The sequence below is a fragment of the Lissotriton vulgaris genome, chromosome 10 (genome assembly GCF_964263255.1).
Source record: "Lissotriton vulgaris chromosome 10, aLisVul1.2, whole genome shotgun sequence".
NCBI classification, from domain to species: Eukaryota; Metazoa; Chordata; class Amphibia; order Caudata; family Salamandridae; genus Lissotriton; species Lissotriton vulgaris.
Genome location: NC_141698.1, coordinates 261,594,540 through 261,613,982, shown reverse-complemented (window position 1 = coordinate 261,613,982; position 19,443 = coordinate 261,594,540). Strand labels below are relative to the sequence as shown.

The window sequence follows — 19,443 nt, the reverse complement described above, 5'->3', positions numbered from 1 at the left end:
TCCGTTATGTAGGAGTTGATCCTGGGTGCCGATGGATTTTCGATGCTCTTGACCGTTTGCCAGAATCTGGCACTGTTGTTCATTTTGGCATCATGGAGTAGTTTAGCCCAGAGTGATTCTTTGTATTCCTTTTTTGCGCGCCAGATGATTTTCTTTTTCCTTGTTCGAAGTTTTCTTAGTGCATCTATGGTGCCGACAGTTGCGCTGTTTTGGCGGATAGAGCGAATTGCTCTGTTTATGTCGCCCCTTGGCTGCTCAGGTGTTTGTTCAAAAGGTGATCTTCAAAGGAGAAGCTGAAATTGAAGGGGCGCCTGTGACAACACACCTGAGCAAGATGCCTTTTGCTCCCATAGACAAGCTGGAGACAGGGACAGAGAAGGAAATATTTAGCCCTTAGGTAGCCACACACCCGGGATGGGCTACCATGCTCCTCACAGTCAAGGAAAGGTTCAGGCATCTTGTGAGTGGCAGGAATATTGCACTCTGGGACTGAAAAGTGCCACACATCACCAGACCTTTGTCACCAAGGAGGAGAGTACCTACTAGCCTATTGCTTAGTGACCACAATGTCCCCTTGGGGCACTTTTCTGGGATATAATGGGCAACCCTGGCACCCTAAACTTGAGTACAATTTGGATTTGGAAAAAGGACCAAGAGAGGAGTGCCGGGCTGCCATTGAAGCTATACGGAGAGAGGCTGCACTGTCAGAATGACTGCACATGTTACACTTTGGGCTAGTGGGATTGGAATGTGCCTGTGTCTCCTGTCTTGAGGAAAAGTTGATTCCTGGTCCCATCTCAAAGCAGTAACTCCAAGGGTCAGTTGGCTGGCCATGTGGAACAGCACCAGGTACATCAAAGCTGAGGAAGCCCAAACCGGCCAAGCAGGAGCCCCTCCTGAGGGATCAACCCTGGTCGCTGCTGGGAATACCAAGAGACAAATCAAAGATAGTCTAATGTTGCACCCTTGTCTACTGGACTCGAGAGTTATATCAGAGAGAGTTTACCACCCAATATGGACACTACACCCCCCACGAAGGATTTCCACTCACCAATGTGTTACAAGATTGGAAGACCCGCCACAGCTGGCCTTCTACTGTCGCAAAAAAGACATTGTGGGACCCAAAGTGCCACTGTCAAAGTCACCTCAACCCACCCATGGACCGTATGAGCAACTGCACTTCACTCCCATCAACCACACATTTCTAGAAGCATCATTGAGCATCTTTTCTGCTTACATCCCCAGCATCAGGACCACTCCATTGTCATCTATGGGGGTTGTTTCCTATGTGCTGGAACTGGACTGGAAAAGGCTCTGGTGGCCAGGAAACTGTCCAAAATAAGCTTACTGGACTCCTAGACCTCCGCTCTGTTGGATATGGTCACCCAAGCCGGGTCAGCCTCACCAAACCAACGGTTTCAAACCATTGAAAAGTTTGCAAAGTTTTTGTTGAGCAATGTTTGTTTGTGGTTGCAGTTAAAAGTAGTTATTTCTTTAAAAATCTTTATCCACTGAACCCTTCGGTGGATTTTGATGATCAAAAACTCTATAATTTAATAAAAATATAGTCTATGTTTATAAATTGTTTGTGTCTCTTTCTTGTTGTGTGGCTTTCTTTTGAACATTATACACTGCAGAAGAATCTGGTTTCTTCACCCCATATTACAAGTACTAGAAAACAGATCTTATGTCGAGGCCTGTACTGATTTGCACTGCCTGAAAATGAAACCGTTATCCATGCTGTTTTAAATTACATAGTAAGTGCCGTAAACGTACGATCTTATGATTGAATGATTTACTCATCATACTGATGCCTTTTCATACCTGTTCATAGTGTTTTAGTAACTGTTTTTCAAATGTTATGAAGTTTAATACTGTATTTGGTTGTTTTTTTGCTCTGATTTTTACAGCTCAGTAGAGCTGAATTAAGTATTTGATGATGATGTGTGACATTCTTATTCCGTTGCTTGGTGCTGTTAAATGCTTTACACACAGTTCCTTGTTTAGCCTTGCTACTCAAAGCCACAGCTATCCAGGGTTAAGCTCAAGGTTTACAAATGAGCCTGACTGGACCCAAGACAGGTTTTGCAAGGGTATACCACTATAAGGCCCCACAGCCATGTCATATAATACACCCAGTTCCTCAAGGTTGTTATAAATCTTCAGATCTTGTTTGAAGAGAACTTGTTCTTTCTCCACCACTGTGCTCTGCCACCTGTTTCCCCTATTCTTAGGAAAGTCCTTCCTTTTGTGCCAAAAATGGAACCTTACCCTATAATTCAAGCTTGGTTGGTTTCCACTTATTTATGCTAATGTTCTTTTCCTTGGCCTTCCATCTTATGCACTACAACCCCTTCAACTGGTGTAGAATTGTGCAGCTCGGATGTTTCTAGGAGTTTCCTGTCAAATTCACATCTCTGTACACTTAGATCACTTTATTAGCACACAGTGGAAAACATATCATCTTCAAGAGTCTCTGTATCAGATTTAAGTGCTTCATTATAATGTCCCTGAATTTCTCAAGCTTAATTGTTTGTGATCGCCTTCAGAGCTTGAAGTTCCTCATCTTACTGGCGCCTTCAAATTCAGAAAACAAAGAAAGTTCATCAAGGATTCAGATCTTTTGCCTACGAAGTAGCAATCAAGTGGAACTTTCTCCCTCTGGAACTGAGAACCCAAACTAATTTGGTATGCTCTAGGAAACATCTAAAATCATGATTTTTTTACACAAAAATCTGTGTAATTTGCTCACATAATTAATCAACAAATAACTAAATGTCTCTCAGTGCCAGGATGCCTGCTGGTAATCGTCTGCTCTACAAATATAATAAATAAATAAATGTTGCCGTAGTGTCTCAGTAAACAAATACCTGGATGTCTTATGAAACCCATAAATTCCACAACCATGAAATCAATCTGAGACCCACAATGTCGGTCAATCATTCCATTCCAAACCTACCTGTACACTCTGGGTTCTGGCGACATTGCTTCATTTGTCCTCCCTGGCAGGTGCATATTTGACAGTTCACCTTCACCAGCTGTCCAGGCCAGTAAGTGACACCCTCCACCTCACATGGACACTCTTCTGGAACCACACAGTGCTGCTCGCTGTCCATTACTAGCCCATTTGGGCACCAACATCCTAAAGGGAGAGTAAGTCTGTGGTTACAATAAAAAGCAAACAACTCGAGTCTTATGGAATCTACCCCATATGCTTACACTGTATTTTGAAAGCATGTATCGTCAATCCAGGCCTTTTAGTGGATGCAAAATCGTACATTTCAAGATTCTATATGAGATTATATATGAAAGATGAAAAACAAGTAAAATATCCCAGAATACACTGCCTGGAAACATACATCTTTCATCTCAGGAAGGAGTATTAAGGATGCACCTCAAATAGAGTATACCCATAAGCACTTTTAGTAGAGATTATACAACTAGACTAGAGCTAGCATTGCCTTTTCTGGTAAGAACCAATACTAGAATATCTGCACATCCATGGGCCATGCATATGAATTGTTATGGGAAATATTAGAGTAAACTACCCTTGGGCTGGAATACTATTGAATGCGTATAGACTAAAACCTAGCAGTGGAATAGAATTGCTTAGGATAACATGTAAATAGCCCATCTAAACATGCCCATGAGGTAGAATACCCAAGAAAAATAATACACACTTATGTCTTATCACACTAAACACTGGAATATCTTAGGCTACAATTAGAATACCAAGCCTAAACATGCCACGAGCTAACAATCCACCATCATTGTGACTGACCTGACATCTCTTCCTTAATGAGAAGGCAGAATATTTAAATATAACCATATGTTAAAGACCCATCAATATCTTTTGACTAATATGCTTGAAAAATAAAAGAGTGGTTGGGATCTTCCAGAATTCCCATGAGGTAGACATTTCAATAACTCCCATGACAAGAAAACTACATCTTATAATCCTTCAACATGATCATAGGCAAGGGCCATTAATAAACAATGGTCTGTAATCCCTCACCATACCCATAAGCGAGCAATGATATACCAACAGGGACTAGAATATGCCCTTGTGGACCTACAGTATATAATCTAACAATGTGCACATGAGCATTTCATGAGTCATTGACATTGGCTTCAATACATGATGTGACAAATCTCACATAGCCATGCATATCTGTAACAACATTAATACTGTAATAATAGACTCAAAACGCACATGGTTACAGTTCAAGTTGGCCAACAGAGGGATGACTCACCCTGCAGCTATTAGGAGAAGCATCCTTTCACCTGCCCTCCCACAATCCCATTTGTGTCATTTATAACTTGACAGTGGATAATCCTAGTTAAGTGAAGTTAGAGCTGTGATTTTAGTTTAATAGGGAGAAATGTATTCAGAAAATAAGTTTGCCAAAATTCTGGTAAACACAGTTCTGAGATCGCTGGATTAACTCAAACACATTCTGTAGCCCTTTTGGTTGCGATCCAAGTGGAGGAATCCTGGAGATCAGTGGTTCACTGGATCTGCGGAGATTACTCAGGAAGTCTGTGATTGTTTAGAAAACTAAATAATATTAACAGATTATTAAAGTGTATGTACATAAAGAAGCAAAATAGAAAATTGAAAACTATCAAATGTTCTGTAGTGTAATGGAATTTGAAACTGGAGGCTAAAAAGTAAGTTGGTGTCCTAAGATTGATTTGTGAGAGCAGTGTTAAAATATATTATGGATTATGGGTGACCTCAATTGAATTTAAAAATGCTCCCCCTTTCTCATTAAAATTAAAATTTAGATTTTTCGTGATATTTGTTTGTAAATTTTATTAAATGTTTCATTTGTGTATTTGAAATTGCTTAGGGCAAAGGCCCCATCTTCCGGTGATGTGTCAGTGGGGAGGGGGATTCTGGATTCCAATGATTCAGTGGGGTTCCCTTGATTTAATTAATGATTAGATGGGGGTATACAAAAATCAAAAGGTTAAGAGCTGCTGCTGTGTGTCTCTAGTGTTGTCCTTTTAAGGCGTTAGAAGCCTATTACCTAGCTTTCTGTTAAAACATAGACTCTGCTTAGTCTCAAACTCTGCCTTTTCACTCCCATTACAATTCCTACCCTCTCTCAGCTTTTTGGAGTTCTACTACTGGCTTTATAACACCCCGTCCATCTTAATAGGAAAAGGGTGAACACATTCAACACCCTTGCTAAGGAAACATTGTTATGAAATTACTCTTCCAAGTTTTCCCTGAGCAAGACTTATCACATAACCTCTTGTTCTAGATCCCTACATCTGATAGAATACGTTCACCTCACTAGTGTATTTTTGTCCATTAGATATTTTAATGACTATGTCTCTGTCCTTCCCTCCTCTCTATCAGATTATAATGATGTAAGAACTAAAGTTTTTCGTTCAGATAATGCACCATCCTGGTCAGTACCTCTGCTCAAGGTTTTCTCCAAATTGTGCTTAATGTTCTAGGAATGTGGGCCAATATAACACAAGATAATTAATGATTCATTACATCATATTTTCCAGTACATCTAAGATTCTAATTACAAATTGGAGGCTTGATCCAGAAAGGTAAATTTACACCTTTGTGTAAGTTTACGATTGTTTGCTATTCACAAAAGTATTTTATGAGTAGTATCTTAAGGACTGCTGAGTCTCTGCACATAAAAAGATAGGGCAGTCCTAACTTTTTTTATGTGGAGGCTCCGCAGTCGTAAAGATACTACTTGTAAAATAAGCTTTGTAAATAGCAAGCAATCATAAACTAAGTGTAAGTTTACCTTTCTGAATCATGCCCTGGGAGTTCAAAATCCAGAGCCGGACTGGGAACCCAAAATAGCTGAGACAATTTTCTTGGACCAACCCCTGGGGAAGTCCTGCCTCACCCCGGGAGGCAGGATATTGCACTACTGCTGCAGAACCAACCGTCAGTAACAAAACCAGCACTCAACACTGCAAAACCAGCCCACCCACCCAGGCACCCGGGGAAATTCTCGATTCCAGGTATGGCCAGTCAAGCTCTGTCAAAATCCGACCTCTGTGAACAGCTGTTGGCAGAGGGATCAGGGTTATGCAGTAGCTATCAGATCCCCACTGTTTTCCACAGACAGATTAAACCTGCCAAAATGTATTGATAGAGAAGTCCCTGATAAAAGCCAAAACATGTAGAATATGGTAAGCTAAGGTTGATTCTGCTCGTTGATCCTCATTTCCAAGTAAATACAACTTTCAAAAGGAACTATTTATTGCACATGATAAATAACTCACCCATGGATAATGATATCCAGTTGGTGCGTAAACAGCCTATTCTTCTCTGACCTACCCAGAATCAGGGCCTTAGAGCTTACAATGCAGAGAAATGATAATATCAGGACTTTACTTACTGTTCACTTATTGTTCCCACTTTCCCTCTCTTTAGGGAAAGATATTTCAAATTGCATCTTAGCTTTTGGCTCCATTGCTGAACACGTTTTTTAAGGATTCCATAATAACAGGTAGGCAAAGCAAGGCCCACTGTTCATAGGCGCAGTCTTTAGTTGCCCTCAACAGTGACATTCCTGCAAATCCGAGTTATAAGGGGTAAATTCTGGCTTCACAGAGATTAGCATTAATTTTGAATGTTTGTATGACAGTTATTTCCTGGCATTCTGGCACAGCAAATAATGTGCTAAAAGTCTATGACAGCCACTCCTAGGTGGGATGTTTACAGGGAACAGCGTGTCAGATGCAGAGCTCGCAAAGGGAGAGAGACTGGTAAATCCTAGTTCTAAATAGTCTTCCTCCTTAAGTCAGCGCCAAGACACCCTAGGGTACGCAAGCGTTTTACAAAAATAAAAAACATTACATAACATAAAAGCTTTCGCCTAATCTCATTCAAACAAACCACATACCCAAAGTTCATGAGAGCACATCATTTGCAGACAGTTAAGGAACATATATGCATTTCATCATGGCCTCAGGATTTTAAACTATATGGTAATGCATACCACAATACTCTACCACCCCCGAACACAGGCTCCAAGCACTAACACACATCACTATGTCCCACTGAACTGTACCCCACCACACTCCACCAGTTGATGTGACACTACATTCCACTCATCAATCACTACCAAAAACAGTGATGTAGCAAGAATCCCTTGAACCCCAATGGAAACAATGGTAATGCCACTCTGCGCACATGTTGGGTAGTAAAAGACAAGATTGGAGGTGGAATGAGCAACTCAAGCCCCCATGCCCCAGTGCCGCCTCACCTGCTACACCATTGATAACTATGTCCCTAACTACACTTTATCATCAGCCACCACTCACTAGCACACTCCACCATAACAAACTTCAGCTTACACCAAATCCCACAATCCATCAAACTACCTATGGTATTTCAGACTTCACACTCCCCTGATTGCTTCCTCTCTACTCCTGATTTCCAATTCCAATTCCAAAAATTCTTTATTTCGGCCACATGGGCCATAAAAGATGCAATAAAATACAATACATATATTAAAAAGACAGTATTTACATATAAAAATTTCCTGCTGAACCCACATGGAATAAAAACTGCAAGATAGTACCAGTTCAGGGGGACAGTTTCTTTCTTATTATCCATGCTGCCATTAAGAATTTTGAAACAGCAAAGACAATGTGGCCCAGGGTGTTAGTTTTCATGACCCTGTAGGCCTGCAGGTATTTCCTGAAGCCCAGGTTCCGACACAACGGTGCTATCCAACGCTTCCTGGGACTCTGATAAGCATGGCAAACAAACATTATGTGTAGATCGTCTTCATCCAGGGCTTTACAACATGGGCAAAGTTTGTCACCCCCTGAGGACCATTTGCTGGTAAATACTTTGGTAGGGAGTGTACCAAACCTCCATTGGAGGAACAATTTCCTTGCCAGGAGAGGAAAAATAAAATCCATGAAGGGTTCAAAAGCATAAGAATTTTTGGATTCCATAAAACGTCCCATCAGGGTGCCGCTATTGTGAGCATTGTCCATATCAACAAGGTTTTTATTTTTATACAGCTGAGCAAGAGATTTGCGCGTGATCCTTTGACAGCCCTGGGCTGGGTCATCCCATAAGTCTGGCAAGTTCAAGCTGAACAATTCCGCCTTGATAAAAGCCAACCAGGGAATTTTGCTGTTGGCATTCAGCCTCATTACATGCATAAGGTCTTGTCTATAGTGATGCAGTTCCTCGGTGGTCCATATCCGATGCCAGAACTTCACAGGTTTCGACCGGAGGTCTTCAGTAATAGAGGGAAGGCCCAAGTCAAGTTGCAAAGGGAGGAGTGGCGTGCCTTGCGGGAGAGCAAGTAAGCGTCTCAGGAAACTGTTTTCCACACCTGCCAGATCCTTCCCTGCTTTGTGTCCCCACAGCTCACTGCCATACATGGCTGCTGCCTTCGCTTGGGACCTGTATGTTTCCAAGGCCGGGCTTACAGGCTTAAAAGTGGACTTGTTAGCCACCTTCAGGAGTGCACCCGAAAGCTGGGAAAGTTTCAGCCTGGATCTCGCTATCTGGCAGTCCCAAGCTAGGTTTTCTTGGAGTGTTACCCCTAAGTATATAAAGGTTGAAACCCTCTCAAGACTAACATCCCCCAGTTTAGGATTTGGTCTGGCCTTGGCGGGAGGGTTAAAGATCATAAACTTAGTTTTCTCCGTGTTCACCTCCAGCCCATGTTGGTGACAGAAAAGGCCAAAACCATCCACAATCCTCTGGATCCCCATGGGGGATTTGGAAAGCAGGAGGGTATCATCAGCAAACATTATTGCCGGAACCCTCCTGCCTGCCAAAAACGGAGCATCATTGTCCTTAACAGAGTCAAGATGTTGGATGACACTGTTAATGAAAAGACAGAACAGGGTCGGCGCCAGGACACAGCCCTGTCTGACTCCTCGGCGGACCGGGAATTGGCCCGAGAGCTTGCCATCCCTCCCACACCTCACTTGTGCATAGTTGTTCTCATGCAACCTGGTGATAATACTAAGAAGGTGGGGGGGTACTCCTAGCTTCTGCAAAACCTCCCATAGTTTTCCTCTAGGGACTAGGTCGAAGGCTGACCTCAGATCCACGAAGACCATGTACAGCCTTCCTCCCTCTAACGTGACCGTCTTCCAATAAAGGAGAAGGAGGCGGAGGATCTGGTCCAAGGTCGACGTGTTCTTTCTGAAGCCAGCCTGGAGGGGGCTCATGATTTCATTGTCCTCCACCCAGTCCAGGAGATGGTTAAGGATGAGGCGCGCAAAAAGCTTTTGTAGTACGTCTATTAGGCTAATAGGCCTGTAGTTGGCGGGGAGCAGAGTGGAACCTTTCTTATGGATCGGAACAATCTCTGCCCCCAGCCAAGACCCGGGGATTTCCATGCCTCCTAGAATGGCATTAAAAAGGATAAGGAGGTATGGGCCCCAGATGTCCGGGTGGTGCCTAAAGAGATCCCCGGGTAGCCTATCCAGACCTGGCGCCTTTCCCCACGGTTGGTGCTCTAGGGCCGCCTCCACTTCCCCCAGGGATAGTTCCATGCGAGAATCATGGGAGCCTACAGGCGCCAAGAAGGATGTATCAAGGCAGGAGTTAGTGTCTTGATAAAGTACCCCAAAGTGGGCCTCCCACACCACGAGGGCGATGTTGGGTTCAATTGCTTTATTAAGATCCCCTATCCCATTGTTAACAAGGGCCCAGAATTTCCGGGAATCCCTGACTTTAAGGGCTTGATGAAGGTCCTGCCAATGGTTCCAGTCCCACTCGGACCTAGCAGTCGCCATCACTGCTTTGTAATGCTTCCTAAGGTCACGCACCTTGGCCTTATTTGACCCTTCTTTTATTGCAGCAATAAGCTCCGATTTTGCTGCCCTACAGGAAGAGGTATACCAGGTGGGAACGTGGGACCTTTTCTTTCTGGTTGGCACCTCCGGATGAAATATCTCGGCCAAGTCCCTCACTAGGTCCTGGTGTATACTGCCGAGTTTCTCATTATATTCTGGGGTACATGGTTCATTTAGAAGTGCATCCACCTCCATGAACCTGGGGAGTGCCAACTCATAAAGCTTGCTGATGGCCGCTTCTGAGCTCGCAAGCTTCCCCCACTTAACCCGGCGCCTATTGGTTGTAAGGAGCAATTCCCCCGTGTCTTCTCCTTCACTTCCTACAGATATGCCCTCTGGGGGCAGGGGCCACTGGATGTTTAAACAAAGGGCATTGTGGTCACTATCAGACCTCTCTATTACCCTAAAGTCGAGGACTTTTGGCCAGAGCGTAATATCTAGCATGATATAGTCTAGCCTCGACTCATGGCCCCTTCTGTTAAAAGTACACACCGAGGGGGTATCGGAAGGAGTACGACCATTACAAGCCCTCAGTGCGTAGTTCAGGGTGAGGGACATGAGTTGTATTGCTAGCGGTGACCAGGCTTTGGGGTGGGGGGAAGACGAGGGCGGGACCCCCCAGTAGTCGTCCTCGGCCGTGAGGGCACCCTCTAGTAGACCTTCCAGGGGTTCAAAGTGGCAATTGAAGTCTCCTCCAAGCACCACCTTGTAATCTCCCGGAAGTTGACCCAAAAAGGAGGATAGCTCGTTTAGGGTCGGTGATTCATTTGGGGCGGCAACTGGGCGCGAGTACACATTCACAATAGCCCACGGTGGTTTTCCAGGCCATGTGAGCCGAACACACTGAATGTCCAGCGAGAACGTATGCACCTGTTCTGCCTGGCACCCAGTGTGGCTCGCAATCCAGATTGCCAGGCCACCTGACGGCCTCCCCTTCCCACTCCATTTGGCAGGGATTTCAAATATTTCAAACCCTCTCCTGGATTGCGTGCCCCTCGCCCATGTTTCCTGCAGAAGGAGGATGTCACTACTACCTACTAGCTGATCCCACTCCGGTGTGCCATCCTTATTTGCAATTCCTGCCACATTCCAGGAGAGGATTCTCAGCCCCGGATCTGATGGTAGGGTACCCTGACCTACAGTAGGATGTTGCACAACGGCTATAGGTGGGTAAGTGTCTGAGGAAGCAGAACTGCCAACCGCGGTGGCGGATGGCCCAACCAATTCCGCCACCCCAGGTTGCATAGTATGGACTGACCCGGTGTTTAGTAGGGGCCCCATTACACCCAGACTGTCATCCATATTAGTCGTTCGATCTTTCACGGTATCCTGCGGGCCATGTTCAGTTATAGGGGCTGTACTCGATCCCCCCCAACTTTGCACCTCAACCAGCATCTTCCCAGGGCTGAAAGAAATCTCCCCTATTTGTGGTCAGTCGACCTGATCTAAGCAGGAGAACCTGTTATGATGGATAAAATTGGCCTGGCCAGGTGGTAAGTAATGCCTTGGTCTATAACGTGAGCCATCTACAGCAAATCCTACTCTAGTCCACTCCTTCTCCCTCCCTCCCTCCGTGCTGCTAGCACTAGGGTAGAAGTGTGATAGAGGTACTAATTCAATATTGGACTTGTCAGGCCTTGCGAGCCAGTTACAAATGTAGTTGGCGACATGTGGGCTTTTGAAACTTATAATAATACAATCCCCTGCCCTATTCTTTGGGGGTAAGGCCAATCCAGGGGATCCTCCTGACCATCAAAACATCACCTTTCAGGTTTGGTGGCAGCGGCCTATTAATACTAAGCCAACTTATAACCTTATTTCGTAATGAGTCTTGAGGCTCCCTTGTGTCGCCAGTAAGCTCGGGTACTCCCACCATGATTGCCGTATATGGGACTGCTTCTGGGGGCAGATTAACCACCATGCGCTTATCAAGGGGGGGAGTGGTACCACCAGTGGTGCCATTGGTAGGGATCACTGCCACCCCTGGATGTGGCGCAGGAGGTTGCTTCGATCTCCTAGGGGCCGGGACAGGAGGCCTAGGCGCTGAAGGTGGCACGGGGTGTGTCTGGGAAGCAGGCGCAACAATTGTGCTCTGTAGAGCCGTATGAGGGGCCTGAGGCGGTACAGAGGGCAACGGTCTATTCCCAAGACAGACCTGGGCAGCCACAGAGGCATCTGTAGCTGACCCAGGGCTCTTCCTTGTATGTAGATTTTCCAAGGCCTTAAGTCTGCTCTCTATAGCATCCAATTTGGCTGAGATGGGGGTTAACAATTCCTTAATGGAAACTGTGAGTGAATTGATTATTGCATCAGTACTTTTAGAGTTTGCCCCACCAAAGATGAATGGGCCCGAGGTCAGTGAGAGGGCCGCTTCTGCTGGAGAGCCCGAGTGGTCTGACCTAGACCCTGACAGGATAAGCTCAGGGGAGGCCGAAATGTCTGTACTGATATCCTGGTTAGGCTCAACTATATCAACCTTGGCCCTTTTTGCCTTCTTTAATTTCCTGGATCTTTTCCTTTTTGGGGGTTGGACCATTCCACTGCCTGCAGGCTCTGTGAGCAGGGTGGCCTGCCCCGCTTCCTGCAGGTCTGTGCCCATGTTATCCGGAATGGCAGAATGGTCAGAAGTCTCAGATGGACGGGAGGAGTTCCTATCCCTCTGCGTTACGGGAGTTCTCAGCTGTTGAAGGACTGACTCAATGGTCTGATCAATGCTGTCCATTAGAGACATATGAGTAGCGTCCAGTGGAATGAGAGTGCTACCGTCTGTAGAGGAGATATCCCCTTGCTCCAGAAATACGCTTTCGGGACCCATCTCAAGGAGCGTTTCTGTGACCGAAAGGGATTTACTGGCTTGGATACTTGCCTTTGGGAAGAATTTTTCCAATGTACTTAAGCCTTGTTGAGCAGACTTACTCCGAGAGGCTCTGGTCGCCATTATGGGGTAGGTGTAGAGAGGCTGGGGGGCAGAGGGAGTCAGAGGGGTGGCCCGGTCCGGTCTCTGCCGGCCTCTAACGGCCTAGAACGGCCCGCTCTTTGCCCGGTCTTCGCCCCGGGGACCGCCCCGCGCGCGTCCCGTGATGCGCGTGCCTAGAAGCGCCTAAGTACGTCAAGGGGGCGTGTCACTGGGAGGGGGCGCGGCGCGGCGGGAAGAGGAACCAGCTGGCGATGTAACTAGGGATGCTGGACCTCGCAGTCCCGCTCGCCGCGCCTCTCACCTCCTCTGCGGCCGGTTCCACCAAGGAGAAGAAATTAATCAATGCCCCAAGCAGCGCGTTGGCTCCCAGCTACTCCTGTAGCGAGCGTGAGTCCAGGTACACTTGCAGTCTCGAGCGGCACCCGCGAAGCGGGGGCCGCGAGAGGTGAAGAGCTTTCCGGGCGGGGGGGCGTGGCACTGGGAGGGGGCGCGGCGCGGCGGGAAGAGGAACCAGCTGGCGATGTAACTAGGGATGCTGGACCTCGCAGTCCCGCTCGCCGCGCCTCTCACCTCCTCTGCGGCCGGTTCCACCAAGGAGAAGAAATTAATCAATGCCCCAAGCAGCGCGTTGGCTCCCAGCTACTCCTGTAGCGAGCGTGAGTCCAGGTACACTTGCAGTCTCGAGCGGCTCCCGCGAAGCGGGGGCCGCGAGAGGTGAAGAGCTTTCCGGGCGGGGGGCGTGGCACTGGGAGGGGGCGCGGCGCGGCGGGAAGAGGAACCAGCTGGCGATGTAACTAGGGATGCTGGACCTCGCAGTCCCGCTCGCCGCGCCTCTCACCTCCTCTGCGGCCTGTTCCACCAAGGAGAAGAAATTAATCAATGCCCCAAGCAGCGCGTTGGCTCCCAGCTACTCCTGTAGCGAGCGTGAGTCCAGGTACACTTGCAGTCTCGAGCGGCACCCCGCTCGAGACTGCAGATTTCCCACTCTATGCTCCCAATTTAGAAATCCGCTCTACTAACCTCACATTTTTCATTCCTAACTCTACCAATCCACTGTTCTGATGCTGGATTTACATAATATCTTAATTAAAAGCCTAGTAATATTGACCATTTACATAGCAAACAACCCATACAGAATGGTTTTAAGGTGATTCTGATACTAGGTTATGGTTATAAAATGCAATGGCACTCACTTTATTAGACTTGCAGGATTATATGCACAGAGTAGGCATTCAATCTTCATACGTGTGGATTGCAGACTACAGAGTCTGTTGATTTGTCTTACCACAAAATTTATTGAACAGGCTCATCAAGACAACATTCTCACATTTAATAAGCTGGATTTTCCTTTTATCTCTATTTGCTCTTTTGACTCATCCCAAGTTCCTACCCTTACTACTTTTCTCACTCAACTGCAGGTTGAACAGGTTTCGTAAAAAACATCTCTGCCATTCATTACAACCTTTCAACTGGCTCAAACTCTAATATTCATGCAGGCCTGCAGGGGGCCAACTACACCTACATCATGTACCATCTGATTTTATAGAAGCTTTAACTTAGCCAGTTTATACCAAATGATTTTTCTATATGGTAATATTACTGGCAGCCCAAAAGTACTAATGTGGGGGCAAACTCTGCTCCCAGTGTGGCAACCCTATCTTGGGCTTATTTTCAAGTGACACATACTATAAAGTTTACAAATTAAAATAAAAAATGTCTAGTTAGGGAAACAGTTCACAGATGACATGGGTATGTTGTGTCAGAAAGAGTACATTACAATTGCTCACTCTATGGAAATAAACAAGTAGTAGCATAAGTGAAGAAATCCCATTACTAGCCAGTTAACAGGAATTAAATACCCAACAAGGGTTAGAATATTTTTGTATCAAACCTAAAGCTCTCTCCTACCACCTAAAACATGTTTCTTTGAGGTGACTTACTTTCTTGTCTCCTGAAGAAATATATTTTTTGAAGGAGTGTCTTCGTGGCTACTAATTGTTTCTTAAAATCATCTACAATTATCATGTTGCAGTCCTAGGACAGCTGCTCATCACTGACGTTCTGCAAGTGCCTTGCCGTATATAATGTATTTATTTATGTAAGGGGCATGGGTCCCTTGATTTCTATGCTATAGGATCAAAGCTATAACTCACTGATGAGGCCTATAGTAGGCAGTAACCAGTCTGGGATTGTTTATGGTCCCTTTCGTAGGGGGCCTCGTCTGGCAACTTGGGATGTACGGTTCCTCCCATCACATTTTGAGTGTATTATGTAACACCCCTAGTAGCCAAGGGTATGTCTGGACGTAGGTCCCTTGCTCGGTGTGCCATAAGATCCAGGTCACACCTCACTGGTGAGGTATAATTCGGCTGAAAGCAGCTCAGGATTTCTGGTGATCCCTTCTGGAGGGGGCTTCACCTAGCAGTTCAAATGGACTGCAACTTTTAGGAGCATGGTCTGTACAGATTTGTATAAGACAGGCCTTTGTCTAAAGTGGCACAGTGGGTGAAAAACGATAGGTTGGAATGCTACCTGAGTGATTGCTGGTGGTTAGACTTGTTGTAAACATTTCTCATATCACCTTTTGTGCAAATATATGTATGCATCCAGTTTTTGCATAGTGGGAATTTAGATGAAAGGCAACTGCAGGCTTCAGAGGGTGAAACCAGGTCGTTTTCGTCGGCTCAGGCCACCTTCAAGGATGGCTGTTGTCAAACCAATCAAAAACTGTAGAAAACATTTCCTATCTCACCTCTGAATGGGTTTGGAGAATGAGTTTAAGTCTCTAAGTAATTATTTTAACCATGCCACAGACAGTCCATGTACAGGTCAACCAGATCCACTCACTACCCAGTATGCCCATTAATACCTGTCCTCCCAAAGGACTCACATGTATCATTAGAAGGTCTTCTGAGCATGTTTATCGTTCAGAAAATCATAATACGCCCCTTTCAAAATGCCAGTAAGAGTGATTCACAAACCAACACTATAGAAGGTATAAGTCTGATTTTATTCAAATTTCTCCTATTTTCCCTCCTGATCTTTTAGCAGCACTTAATGTTCCTATTTTATATCTTCCTATGTTTGTGATTTGCATTTGTGACTGCCTTGCATTATGCAACATGCTTCCTCTGGCTATGTGAGATATTGAGGCAATCCAAGTTACCTAAAGAGAGAGCAAAGGCTACTTTGAGGAGAAGGTGAAGCATTCTGGCAGTTAATATTAGTTGTAGGGAGCTGCAGAAGCTCACTTAAGTGCAGAGAATCTTTAGCTATCCATAATGTATCAGCAGTTTATTCATAAGAGGCTACTCTTGGACCTTTTCATCTTCACTAACCATTAATTTGCAATTTATTTTAAAGCTAGCTTTTAAATATTTTGCTCTGCCTTCCATCAACTTTCCTATCCTTATTTGCCTTCTGCACCCCACTCCTACCTGTTCAACACTGCTTGCCCTACCTCCAAGCTACTACTCTCTTCCTCCAGCCTCTATCACCCCCATCGTCTTCCACCTCTTGGTCCTCCCTTGATCCGTCCCCGCTGCTCTGCCATCCTCTTCACCCTCCCCCCATGCCCAATTACGCTCTGTAGATCACCGCTAGGCCCTTCCCTTACTTCTATTTACTCCACAACAATTTAATCCCCTCTGCTCCTCCTTCTTTTTGTCCTCCATTTCAATTCTACACACCCTCTCTCACTGTCACTATGTTCACACCCCGACCACATACTTCTCATTCTCCCAACACTCCATACCACCTGCCCTTCGTCTTTCTACCCTGCACATTCTCTGAATGAATGAATGACTGTATGAATGAATGACATTTGTAAGACATAATTACTCAAAATCGTTGCAAATTGCACTTCAGTATAAAAAAAAGACATTTAAAAGACAGGCCTCTCTCCTTTTGTAAACAATAACTATGCTAAAATACATGACTTAAAATTACGAATAAATATGTGCCCGCACACCTTTTGTAAGCAATGAGTCAACATGCTGTGCCGGAATGTGTTCTAAGGGAGAAGCTTTAGTGTTCATACACCGCTATGCCAGCAATGTTCCTGACTTTTGTTATTTTCCAGTCTGCTGTTCTCACTTATGTTCTGCAGCCTCTATTCCTCTTGCTGACCTGGCTTTACCGTGCATGTCCCGAGTATTATGATCTGAGTTTGATCTGTTTTGGCAGCGCAGGTGGCATCTGGTTTTGTTTCATTTAGATCCCTTCAGGAAATGCTCATGAATGTGCCAAATCTGGCCTGATCCGAAGGCACTGTGCAGGGCAAGAGCAAGGCAACTGTGTCAGCTCATCTTTGGACCCTGTCCCTTGTAAACATTGGTTTTACCCACTTGCAGCGGTTTTGGAGTAGGGCGGGGCCGCAGCATATGCTGTAGTTACACAGCCTACATCTGACAATCTTCAGCAGTAATTTCCATCCAGGGTTTAACTCCTTAATTCCCTTTCAAGCACTTCTTTCCTACAGCGCTGTTCATATATGGCTGAATGTTGTTTGTCTCATAAGATTTAATTAGTCCTGCCAATGCGCCGATAACCTTGGCTGCATCATCCGTCCTTGATAACCAGAGGATTTAGTTGTACAGCGCTTTCAGCACATCGTTTAAAGCACTTTTCTGGGCTTTCCGTGTCTTGAACCAGTATTTTACCATGGTGCTCCCCTGCATTCGTATTCTGGCTGCACCAGACCAAACTTAAGAAGGATCCGGCCATTTGGGGTATATTTAGGGGCTCAGAAGAGCCTTGTAGCACTAGCATTGAGCTTTTTCCATGATCTTTTCCATCTTCCCAGGGAATGCTTGTGATGTGTACCCAGCTACTGCGAGCAGTTTAGATTGTGTCACTTTCCTTATCGGTAACATAGTTGGGCTGTGCTGGCTTATATTTTGTCTTTTGTCTTTGACTGGTGCATGGTGGCCTTTCCTTGGCCATTGAGCCATGCTCGTAGATAATGGTATGCTCTTTCTGTCACTATATTCTTACTTTTCGGGTGCTGTCCAAGGAATTTGACTCTAGTATTACTAGGGTTCGCCAAAAGTTAATTTTCCTCATTCAGTACATTCAGGCCTCCTTGCAAACCAGCTCTGTTGTGATCGAAGATCACCAGATCATCATCATACTGGAGTACGTGTTATTGTTGGTGTCTAATTTTCGGGGCTAGCAAGGTTGCACCTTGTAAGGCTTTCCTCAAATCAGCGTATATAAATTGAATATAGTTGGCACTAAAACGCAGCCCTGTTTTATGCCTCGATCGGTGAGCAGTTTGTGTGTAACTGTGTGCCGTGCCAGTTTGATTCTCACCCAGGTGTTGCTATACAATTACATTATTGCCTTCAAGAGGTTACCTGGAATCTTCCAGCTGTTCAGTTTGTTCCATAGCCTTCTCCGATTTACTCCATGAAAAGCTGCTGAATAGTCAACAAAGCATGAAAGTACTGGCAAGTTGTTTCTAGAATTTGCCTGCTGTGCCAGAAAAGATACTGCCATTATGTTGTCTATAGTTGAGCAGCCTTTTCGGAATCCAATTTGGTAAAAAGGTAAGTTTCCATTGTCCTCAATCCAGGCAGTTAGCTCCTGTAACAAGGTGCTGGCATACGCTTTGACTTTGATCTCTATCTAGCTAGGCGATAAGTCTGTGGTTTTTGTGTCTGGTTTTCACCCTTCTTATAAATTGGTTGCCATATAGAGCCTGGCTAAGAGTCCAGTACGTCCCCCAAGGATCAGCATTCTGTAAACAGAGTGTATAGAATCTCTGCCCAGGCTTTGATGTCCTGTTTGACCAGACCGCCAGGTAAGCCATTGGGGCCTGGAGCCCATCCCTTTTTATCTTTTTTATCACCTTAGTGATCTCTTTGGTTGTCTGTGCTGTCCACCCTCATGTCAGGCCCTCTTCCTCGATGTTTTTTAAGTCACAATGGTTCAGTTTTTGGCCTGATTAGGTCCTGGAGAAAAAGGTATATGAAGCGAGTATTTAATAAACGCTGGGGAGCAGAGACTGTAGGTGTAGGTAGAAAAATTACTTTAATCTTTTCTTTTTTATAGAATATACATAAATATTTATACTGTATTTCAGGTGCTCAGGTGAGTGATACGGAGCAGGACGTGACAAAAGTGAACAAAGTGAACGAACTGTCACACAACAACAACAAGGTTAAAAAACAATTATATACAATAGAATGAGTAAAAAAATCCTTGGGTATGTCGACGGCGTTTCGATCTATATTGCTTTAGATCATCATCAGGACTGATGAGCTTCCTGAAACTGTAAGAGTTGGTATTTTAGTTACACATTTTTAACCTACATATTTATTTGTTTAGGCTTGTATTTAATAGTGCTCCCCGGGAGTGATAAAATAACATGCACATGTTTGTGTTTCATCACATGCGCATTGAAGATGAATTATCATAGGTGAAGGGGTATAATTTCTTCACCTAGGAGTGTAGCATTTATATCATATATACAACCAAGGCTAAGTTGTGGCTGTACATAGACGCATATTCGGATGCATGCAGTTACTAAGATCATTGCAATCATTTAATGATTAATTTATTTTAGTTACCTTGCCAAGGCATTCGCAGGCAAGGATGATATTTTGATGCTGAAACTGATTTGGAGGTTGCTTTCTAGAGAGAAAATGATGATAATATAAAATTTCACAAAAGTTTATGACTTTGTCCATATTTTTGCAAGC

General features: G+C 44.9%; 1 protein-coding gene across 1 annotated transcript in view; it reads right to left on the bottom strand.

The window, feature by feature from the left end:
- The window catches only part of LOC147685082 (SCO-spondin-like), a 1,395,910-nt gene that overhangs the window by 1,119,540 nt on the left and 256,927 nt on the right, over positions 1-19,443 (bottom strand). Inside the window, exon 24 of the mRNA XM_086939757.1 lies at positions 2,960-3,142. Within this exon, the coding sequence (XP_086795883.1) occupies positions 2,960-3,142 (183 nt within the window). The remainder of the gene's footprint in view (positions 1-2,959; positions 3,143-19,443) is intronic.